At 38.5% G+C, this 10323-nt stretch overlaps 2 protein-coding genes across 3 annotated transcripts in view; both read left to right on the forward strand.

Moving 5' to 3' along the window:
• Positions 1-120: 120 nt before the first annotated feature.
• On the forward strand, positions 121-2793 carry LOC115245031 (cilia- and flagella-associated protein 69-like). The gene is made up of 5 exons (XM_029823093.1): positions 121-383; positions 655-950; positions 1182-1396; positions 1697-2128; positions 2365-2793. Exons 1-5 carry the CDS (start codon positions 217-219, stop codon positions 2560-2562), a joined length of 1308 nt encoding a protein of 435 aa, XP_029678953.1. The 5' UTR covers positions 121-216; the 3' UTR covers positions 2563-2793.
• A 347-nt stretch (positions 2794-3140) lies between these two features.
• LOC115245029 (plexin domain-containing protein 2) overlaps positions 3141-10323 on the forward strand; it is a 33524-nt gene continuing 26341 nt past the window's right edge. For both annotated transcript variants that reach the window (XM_029823091.1, XM_029823092.1), the window contains exon 1: positions 3141-3940. In XM_029823091.1, coding sequence (XP_029678951.1) covers positions 3808-3940 — 133 coding nt within the window. In that variant the 5' untranslated portion in view covers positions 3141-3807. The remainder of the gene's footprint in view (positions 3941-10323) is intronic.

A 10323-nucleotide genomic window follows, 5' to 3' on the forward strand; every position in this document is an offset into this window, starting at 1 on the left:
AGATATATAAAATATCTTATATTAATATATTTAAATTTGAGAAAAATTCTTTTAACTTTTTATGACCATATTTAATGAAATATTACATAAAATATTATTTCATTAAAGATTGTGTAAAAATCCGTGTAAAAATCAAAATAATTTATATAAATACATATATTGTATTTTCCGATTCCAGAATTAATTAATAATATACTGGGTTTAAATAAGTTCACGATGACGAGGCAACGAATTCTAACGTTGCTGCTGATCGCCCTAGAGAGTCTGGTGAAAAAACAGACGTCTGTTCAGCAGATGTATGGAAAACAAAGCGTCGAGCTCATCATGGAAATCTTTGCAAAGTGTTTGTATAAAGAAAACGAGAATTTCCAAGTGGATCAACGGTAATTCGCGGCATATAATTTAGATAAATATTTTTGTTTTTCTATGCTAATGTCTAACAATTGAATTATGAGATGCATTTTGCTAATCTAAATAATATTTTATAAATATTGCCAAATAAAAAAAAAATAAAAGAATTTTATATATATAATAAAATCAAGAATTTATAGAATAAAATAAAAAATACAAAAGATAAAAGATAAATAATATACTGCGATATACTCTTACTAGATATCTAATCAATTTCTTGTTATATTAATTTTTCTTCGACAGACTTTTGTTAGCGATAGGCTCTTACATTTGGGAATGCATGGCACGATGTCCCGTGAATCTTGAGATTTTTCTCAAGAGTGGCGGATTGTATTCCATGCTGGACGTCGTCGAGATCGCGAACTATCCCGTGAGATGTTTGTATCTCGGTGCGCTAACCGACATATGCGATTGCACCTTCTGTGGGCCGTGTCTCTGCACCTGGAGAGGCGCCGATAAAAAGACAGGACTGATGTCCTTGCTCGCGATCGTTTGGCGGGAGGAGGAAGACAGGATCGGCATCAAAAGGCGTGCCGACGGTTCGATAACAGGTACAATTCCGCGAATCAAAAGTTCGAATTACATTTAATTTAATCTCCTTTCTCTTCTTGATAAAGCTATTACAATTTTTGATAACTGAAGACGATCGGTTCAGTCTACTTGAAAAACGCACAAATCTAGAAATTTTTAAATATATTTTTGCAAGAGCTGCTTTAAAAAAGAACTTTTTTAATTATAAATTAAATTAATTCTCGCGTTTGCAATTTCAGATACTGAATTACCTCAGATGGGTACTAAGCAATGGACAGATACTTATCGTTCACAGCTCACGGCAGATGCCAGTCCCACTATAATCGACATGATCGGTTCAATGCGATCGAAGATCTTTAGTATCCTGAAAATCATCGAGAGAGATGGCGATAAATACAAAATTGCTAAAAAACATTACAAGATCCTGCTCCACGAATTGCCAATAAAAGATCGCGTAAGATTAAAAAATCCCTCGATGATCGAACAAAGATCCGTTTGTTTAAAAAAAAAAAAGGACAAAAAAGAAAACGATAGTAATATCAAAATAAAAAATTCGTATTAAATAAATCATCGAGCAAATAAAAATAAAATAACAAACAGATTTCTAATGTGTAAAATACGAGTTATTAGCTTTTGATTTTTAATTGAAATAATGTTATATCCTTATTTAATCTAATTTATTTAATCTAATTTAATCTATTTAATTTAAGCAATACCGAAACGATCAAGTACCTTATTTTTTTTTTTTTTTCAGGTAACTTTATGTTGCGTCGACATGTACCTGCGACTCAAGCTGGGTCAAATGTGGACGGAGCTCAGTAGATACCTTGAGCACGCCGGAATCACGCCGTTAAGCGTGGACGCACATCTAATCGCTCACATGGTGCACTGGCATCATTCCTGGGGTATACTAATCGAGGAGAATCAGAGGAAGCTGATCGCGGCCGTCAAACATGCGGATGAGATCGCGGAAAGGGACGAGTTCGCGAAGATACGCGACTCCAAGCTGGCGCCGGCTTTGGATGCATTAAACGAAGTCGATCGTATTCGTCGCACGACCGAAAGATCGTACATGCTACGTAAGAAGGATCGGCAGAGGCGACAAGTTGACGCCTCTTTGTCGTTTCCGTGTGACGCCGACAACAAACGATGTCACCGAACGTTTTCGGACAAAGCAAATGTCACGGTAAAATTATATAAATCGGATATAAATCGCTGCGAGAGAGATAGAAGTATTAGTACTAATTACAAGTTATATAATATATATATAGTAAAAATTAAAATCAAATTCAAATCTAAAAAATTTATCTTATATGACCATTATATATATTCAAATTAAAAAAAAAATTATAATTACGAGAAAATATAATTTAATTTGCTTATTCGAACTCTTATTTATTTCCTGTTGACATTCTTTTTCAGGCTATTCTCGGACAACATCAATCAATCGATAGTTCGCACCTGGGAGATTCACATAATTTTATGGAATTACTCCCCGTGTCACCCCCTGATTCACTACGCGAAGAAACCTTTTCTTCCTTCATCGCTGTTTCCGGTGATTCTCACTTTTATGAATGCCAGCTTGCAAAAGAGTATCTTATCGAGAACCTAAATCAATAATCTCTATATTTACGTTATTAAACATTCGATAAAAAAAACATATACAGAATTAAATAATTAATTGCAATAATTATATCTTCTACAAGCGAGACAATATTATCTTGTTACGGTAGAGCAGTTGTCCACCTTGTCGACAAGAGTACCTATCGTCAAAAGAATATCATCTTTTGATAGTATAATTTATCTAACAAACATCAATCCATATTCTAAATAAATGAAACCCATGTTTCAAAAAACAAAAAATCTATTATTATTATATAAATGTAACTACATTATTTCACCTATATTTTATTTATTATTAAAATTTAACGTTTATTATTTTCTTGTCATCTAATTTCAATTATTTTCCATTTTTTTTATTTAAAAAAATAAAAAGAAAAAAAGTTTTGTTTATGCCAAAATATCATCGCTCGCCAACGCGGTTCGAAACGCCGTTCGAATTTGGCGGGCGGAAACGCACGTGAGGTCGGCTCGTCCGTTATCTGGCGGCAAGAGCGCTCATCTAGATGACCATCTAGATAATCTCACGGCTATGTCCGGGAGGGTGGGCGAGAGCGACTGGCGAACGCGGCGAGCGGCTAGTGAGAGCGAGCATGCCGTTCGCGTCGCAAGCGAATGCCGTCGCTACCGCAGTCTCCGCCGCCGTCGTCCTCCTCGTCGTCGCCGTCGTCCTCGTCGTCGTACCGGTTTAAAGCGAGACGTGCCGTGCTTCTCACGCCTCTCAGAGACACGATTGTCCCTCGCTCGTTCGCTCGCTCGCTAGCGTCAGTGTGTCGCGCGCCGTCGTCACGAAAGCGCACGTTTCCGCTTAGCTTTCGCGTCTCGGCCCGCATCGTATCCGCACCGCAACGAGCGCGAAACAGCAGCAGCAGCTCGGGGGGATTTTTCATTTCAGAACAATCGCCTCCGACGTTTCGGAGGCACTCTCGCGCGAGAGGCGAGAGATCGCTACTCGTTCGCGCGACGGCGCACTCTCGTTCCCTTTCCCCCTTCTTTCTCGAATCTCTAGTCAACCCCGGACTCTCCCCATCTACTTCTTTTCCGTCCGGTTCTCCCTTCGCCACCCGCGCCTTTGTCCGTCTCCCCCTCCGTCCTTTTTCGCCCTTCGTCGTCGTCGTCGTGAGCACGCTCTCGCCGCTTCTTTATCGAGAAACGCTCGTGTAAGTTTCACGTGAAGCCCTTCTCAAAGCGGAAGAGAGAGAGAGAGAGAGAGAGGGACCCCTCATCGTCATCATTGAAGCAGCTATGGCGCGCGAGGAAGAACGGTGGTGCTTCTTCAACGGCGCGAACGGACGGCAAAGACCGATGCGGATTCCGCTGCTGTTGGTCGTCCTGTGCGCGCTTCTGGTGGGATCTTTGACGGTGGTCGCCGAGCACGGTGAGTGTACAATGTGTACGCGTGTTATATGAGAATGGCGCGTGTATACAAATGTCATTTGCGTATGTGTGTGAATGCGCCTTTCGATAACCTGTTGCGTATCACGGTGGATTCTTCTCGGAGCGGGCGGCGACTGCGTTCGCGAGAGAAAGAGAAAAGAAACGTGCGGAAGAGAGAGAGAGAGAGAGAGAGAAAGAGAGACAGAGAGTTTATATCACGCCTCGAGACAAAGTTCTCTTAAAACGGGCAACGTTTAAAATTAAATTCCAACGGATTTTCGTTCACGCCAGCTAAGGGGAAAGAAAAGGAAAGATCGAAGCGTTACCCGAAGGGATTATCCGAGCAAGGAGCGAGAAAAAAAAAAGAAAAAAGAAAGAAGAAGAAAAAAAAAAGAAAGAGAGAGAAAGAAACGGAGAAAAAGAGGGAGGGGAGGCGGGAGAAAGGGAAAGAAAAAAAGATCTGGCCCGGGTATTATATCTCTCGACGATTAACTACGCAATTCCCCGACGACGCTTTGCTCGCCCGTAATCGTCGTCCTCGTCGACGCTGCACCGATGCAACGGGATCAGGAACGCGCGTATCCCGTCTCGTCGGAATAAGGTCGCGTTCGCTCGCTCGCTCGCTCGCTCGCTTGTTCATGGCCGAAGGCGCCGAGCGATTGTATACGGTTAGTCTGCAGGGATGAGATCGACCACGTATCGATGAAAGTTTGCTAGAATATTCCATTACTTTTGAGAGATAAATAAGGAGAGAAATGCGATAAGTTATCATCTTGAAATTCCGTATATATTTGTATTATTAATTCGTAATTATTAATATATATTCTTATAATATATACATATATATATAATAAGAATATATATTAATAATCCCGCTAATTATTAATATATATATATATTAATAATTACGAATAAAGTATTAAATAATAAATAAATATAGGAATAACAGAAAATGTCACAATTAACACGTTGAATAGATTAATTAATCAATATTTTTATTCTTAAACTTATTATTGGTTGCTTCCCTCATTTCATAGTATTTTTTTACTGTATATCTCTTTGCGAGAAAAGACATCCTATATTAGCCTTCTCTTTTCCAATTGTGTATAATATAATAATATTCTATCGCGTCGCTTAACACGCTGTTGCCCCGAGCCCTTCGATTTAATGAGTTTGAATGTTTTTCTTGAAATTACAAACGTCACGCAACATCATAATCGTCTCGTCATTAAAATAACGATCCGATCACTAATTAGAAAAATCACGCTTCAGGAATGATACTCTGTATTTTTTCCCTCTCCCTCCCTCTCACTCTTTCATTGTCGGATAAATTTATCATTATAAATGTCCCGATATCGAGAGAGAGAGAGGATGGAGTTCTCGGGCGCGTGCAATCTCTTGTGTGATTCCTTCGTTCCGATTTTCGTCGCTGGGAATAACGGTACAGTGAATTTGTGAGTGACAGTTCTCTCGGGGGGGAAGGTTATCTCGGGTCATCCCCCACGCACACACACTGTTGACGCGCGCGATTTCATGATGCAAAATCGCCACTATTTACTCGCGGCAGAATCGCTCGCGTATCCAATTCTTTTATTGTCGTAAATGAGATGATGATTGCAGAAATTACGAGTATTGTCGGTGTCGTCGGAAAAAAAGAACTGCGGCAATTGTTGGTATTATTGGAATTATTGGCACTGTGTCGGAATGTCAAGCGAACATCATCTATTGATATCGCTTGTTACAACAAGCCGTTGTAACGCGAGCTTCTGCACGATTTCTAAATAATTAAAATTAAAATTTCTATAGCGGATATAATTCAAAATTCAATTTCGTTTGAAATAAAAAATTGTTCGCTTAATACTATACAATATTTATGCTACTAGGCTAATTTGGTGATTATTATGAAATTTTTCTATCTAGGTCCAAATCTTCTCAAATCAAATTTTAGCTAATTCAAGTTAATTAAAAAACATTATTTATTCAGGAATATCCTGTTTTAAAAATTGCCAAGTAATTGTCAAGATAAGCTGACTCTGCGGTTGCATCGTTTTTATGATATTAGCATTTTTTTCGCCTTGACGAATGTTATTTAATGCTCGGATGTCAAGACATAAACTTCAATAAATTCTTCTCTTCTTTTTTCCTTCTGTAATCATGTTGTTCGGCGCATATTGTGCACGTAATTTTGTCGTTCGCAGATGGCTGCTGATATTTATAGACAAAGTTGTTCTGTCAGGGACGAGAATACGCTTCATGAACGCGAAGACGAAGAGACGTAAAAATACGTTTTACGAATGGAGGAAAAATATCGTTTCTTCATTAAAAGACGCACGTCCATTATTAAATTCTTCGTTTATTTATACGCTTTTTTGAAATCGTTCGATCAGAAATCACAAGATTGTTCCTTCGTATTTTTATTATAAGTTGTTTTCCCAAAAAAAAGGACGAAACTTTCACGCGATTATATAATTATACAATGCTTGCTCCGAAACATAAAGTATATCTTATAGTTACAAAATCGATAACGGGAAAATATTTTATACACCGTAAATTGACGGCGACTGCAAGTATTATTGCGCGGTGCAACAAGCTGCTGCATCCATAATGCATTACGCCGGGGAAGTATTTTGCAGAAATCGATGGATTACTTCGTAATATGACACGGCATACCATGCATCCTCGTGTCACGTACATCACACTAGCTACCGTTACGGCGAGGATCAGGGCTGTATTAAAGTGTCTTTCTTAAGTTGGGTTCGTGTCAAATCTCGTCACGTTCTGCAAGCTGTCATACGGTCCAGAAGTCCAACGGATAATTACAAACGAGACGCTCTCTCGTTAGATAGATCGATTATTTCGTGAAAAAGAAAATTGCAGATATTAAAACTATTAAAACTCTTAAAACCGCGAAATTTAATTTTTATATCAGTATCGAATATTGGATTTTTCTCGCGCCATTTTATCGGGATATAAAAATAACTCAATGTGTTTTATATAGAGTAAGTGAGCAAAGGTAAAAAAGGTAAAAAAGGTGTAGGAGAAACATAAATCCGTCCCTGTTAAAAAGCAATGCTTCGAGTCTTTTAATAATTCAAAAGGATGTACGTGACCCCTCAGTTGTTTGTTTTATTTCTACACACGCTGTGTTATATTATATTTGATCGCTTATCGTACTCGGTTATCGCTGACAGTAGCGGTGGACCACGCATTTCGACAGAGATATCGGAAAATAAAACGAGGCGATAAGTTTAGATTAGCGTCTCCGTGACATTCGATTACACGGTACCGAGAAATTTGTGTATACAAATCTCAGTTGGTATATATACAAAATGACTAAACTCTTCCCACAACTTAGATAACACAATCAATTTAATGTTAAGTAGATTCACTTCAACGGAAGAGAGATTAGATTTATATATTTAGAATTCATTGAGAAAGATCAAGTTTTTATATCTAGAATTCATTAAATCGGTCTCCAAAGTATATTTACTTTGCACCCTGTAAAGCGCTTCAACAGTACGGCTCCAATTTGTGCCGGTAACTTGACTCACGCAAGGCTGCTTAATTCGCGAGATTAATTTCAAGTCCGCGTCTCGACATTTAAAATTCTATCGAATACAATCGCAAGATTCGCTTTATGACGTGAAGGCCAGGAGCAAGACGATACGGGCGAGAAATATGAAAAAATTCCAATTTAGAGCATAAAAAAAATAAATAAATAAATAAATAAATAATCACGCGTATCATGGAAGTCATTTATGACGTTTGCCTCGTAACACTTAACTCGTTTACAAGCGCGAGACAAGCTTCGTCCAGCTAAGCGCGTAATTAGATTTCGCGTAATTCCGTAGCGGCGAGCGCGTTTTATTGCGCTTTCAATCCCGCCGAGAAGAACGCACTCCTTTATGAAAGACAAACGGGCTATCTCTTCGACCCGATAATTTATGCGAAAACGGCTTAACCGCGACTAACAGTGTTATTGATGAAATAAAATTTCAAATGTAAAATTCCACACACGAACCAACGTATGAATATGCATAATTTAAATCTTGAATTTTACGCGAGCAAAATCGTTTCCGTGTAACCATCCAATTATAACGTCGACGGTTATTCATAATTAATTTAATTATTCGTAATGAATATTTTTACTAAAAGCCGAATTTTAAATTTACGACAAAAAACATGTTGGTCTTTCTCAAATTGGAATACGATTTTAAATAAATACATTTCCAACGTTTTATCCTATAAATTTGTGTTTCTCATAATTCATGTATCGATAATTTCGACGAATAAAAATCGACGATTAATTCGGAACAAAAATTGTCCCTCTCGAAAAGAGTGTTCTTGGCTAGAGTAATTGTTCTCCCTCGTGCAAAGACAATAAGGAGGCAGGAGGGGGGGATATATCGCGTTAAATATTCAGGAGTGTAAAATTCCGCGGACAAATTTCTGCGACACCCGATATCCTTGCAAAGCGAAGCGCGGAAACGCTCTTAGCGCGAAGTGTAGAAATTTGTCCTCGTAACACTTAGCTTAGTTCGCATGCATAATCTCGGCTCTTCCAGTACAACGCGTCCACGCGATTAAATTCGACGTAATAGCACGTTCGAGATACGTTTCGACCATCAACGAAGGGTAGAGAGAGAGAGTGAGTGAGAGTGAGTGAGTGAGAGAGAGAAGGGGATTAAAAAAAAAATACGGTTACGAAAGTCTCGCGCCGCAATTATTTCGGTTTCCAGCAACATTTCTAGTTTCTGTCTACTTTGGCTAGAGTAATTGTTCTCCCTCGTGCAAAGACAATAAGGAGGCAGGAGGGGGGGGGGATATATCCTGTTAAATATTCAGGAGTGTAAAATTCCGCGGACAAATTTCTGCGACACCCGATATCCTTGCAAAGCGAAGCGCGGAAACGCTCTTAGCGCGAAGTGTAGAAATTTGTCCTCGTAACACTTAGCTTAGTTCGCATGCATAATCTCGGCTCTTCCAGTACAACGCGTCCACGCGATTAAATTCGACGTAATAGCACGTTCGAGATACGTTTCGACCATCAACGAAGGGTAGAGAGAGAGAGTGAGTGAGAGTGAGTGAGTGAGAGAGAGAAGGGGATTAAAAAAAAAATACGGTTACGAAAGTCTCGCGCCGCAATTATTTCGGTTTCCAGCAACATTTCTAGTTTCTGTCTACTTTCCGTTTATATTACATATATGTTGCAATTATATGCGTCTTATTAGATTCCTCTAGGTTTCTCCTAACCACATGGCCTGATCGTGGTTTTTTTTTTCTAACTTGTCATGCACATAAATTATAAAAACACTAATTATGAAAACATTACTTATAGGCCGATGATTAAGATGTAAATGTACGGAATGTTTTTTAGAAGATGTTTTCATATGAAGCGGAGATATTAAAAACCAATTTGTGAAATAAGAAGAAGACAGGTATAAACAGATATCAGTAATCTATTAATTATAATAAATGATAAAAACGCGAGAATTTCAAAAATAAAATTTTTGGGTGACAAGTAATAAAATAGATACATCTATTGTAATATGTCCAAAGTGAAGAAATTGTAAAAAAATAGATCGTCAATCAAATTTTTATATATATATTTGTCGAGAAATATAAAATTATTATCATTTTGAACTAATAAAAATCTCTCTTTCGAAAGAGCCTCGAATATAATGGAAGAAAGCATTACTTCATCAATTAAAAATTTCCAAAGTATCGCGTTATCATCATGGAATTTGGATTTCTCAATGCATTCTTAGAGATAAATAAAAAAAATAAACAATAAAATTAAAAGTTAATATATAAATAAAAAACACGAGATAAACAATTGTCAAAAAGATTCTGCAATTTTTTTTTTTTTTGCTTTCCGGAAATTCTTTTACGGAGAAATTTCAACGTCATCGCGAAGGAATTCTGTTTACTATTACGCGCTTTCGCCGTCGAAGGGGCAGAAGAAAGTTCTTATCATTGCATCGATCTACTTCCTTTCGGCACACATTTTCCGGCGTTTGTAGGGGGCGAAAATGAGGGGCAGATAACCGTACGATGCAAGTCGCAAGTTTCTATTCACGTCACTAGCGACTCGTGGCGAATGAACGAACGTATAGCCGACAGCTCATCCATGAGTCATGGCTTTTGTCATATTTCCATCGACGTAGAAAGTTCAACGCACTCTCCTCGCTCTACGCTCGCCGTTACACACCTTTCGTATAGCCTGGGCTTCGAATCGCTCTATTTTCGCTGACGCGGCGCGTTCCGCCGGACTTACACTCGAACTGACCTCGTTTATGTCGCGGAAGAAGCGCTGTGCGAACAAGTCAGCGTCCCCATTGACGGGATCAATAGTCTCGGTAGAGACGTTATTGAAGAAAATGA

Source organism: Formica exsecta, unplaced genomic scaffold (assembly GCF_003651465.1).
Source record: "Formica exsecta isolate Colony F162 unplaced genomic scaffold, ASM365146v1 scaffold90, whole genome shotgun sequence".
In the NCBI taxonomy this organism is placed as follows: domain Eukaryota; kingdom Metazoa; phylum Arthropoda; class Insecta; order Hymenoptera; family Formicidae; genus Formica; species Formica exsecta.

What these genes read in the sequence shown, in the direction of transcription:
- LOC115245031 (XM_029823093.1), top strand. Translation starts at nt 217, where the DNA reads ATGACGAGGCAACGAATTCTAACGTTGCTGCTGATCGCCCTAGAGAGT. An exon ending in CATCAAAAGGCGTGCCGACG is followed by an intron (nt 951 to 1,181) that starts GTTCGATAACAG and finishes TTGCAATTTCAG; the next exon opens with ATACTGAATTACCTCAGATG. An exon ending in AATTGCCAATAAAAGATCGC is followed by an intron (nt 1,397 to 1,696) that starts GTAAGATTAAAA and finishes TTTTTTTTTCAG; the next exon opens with GTAACTTTATGTTGCGTCGA.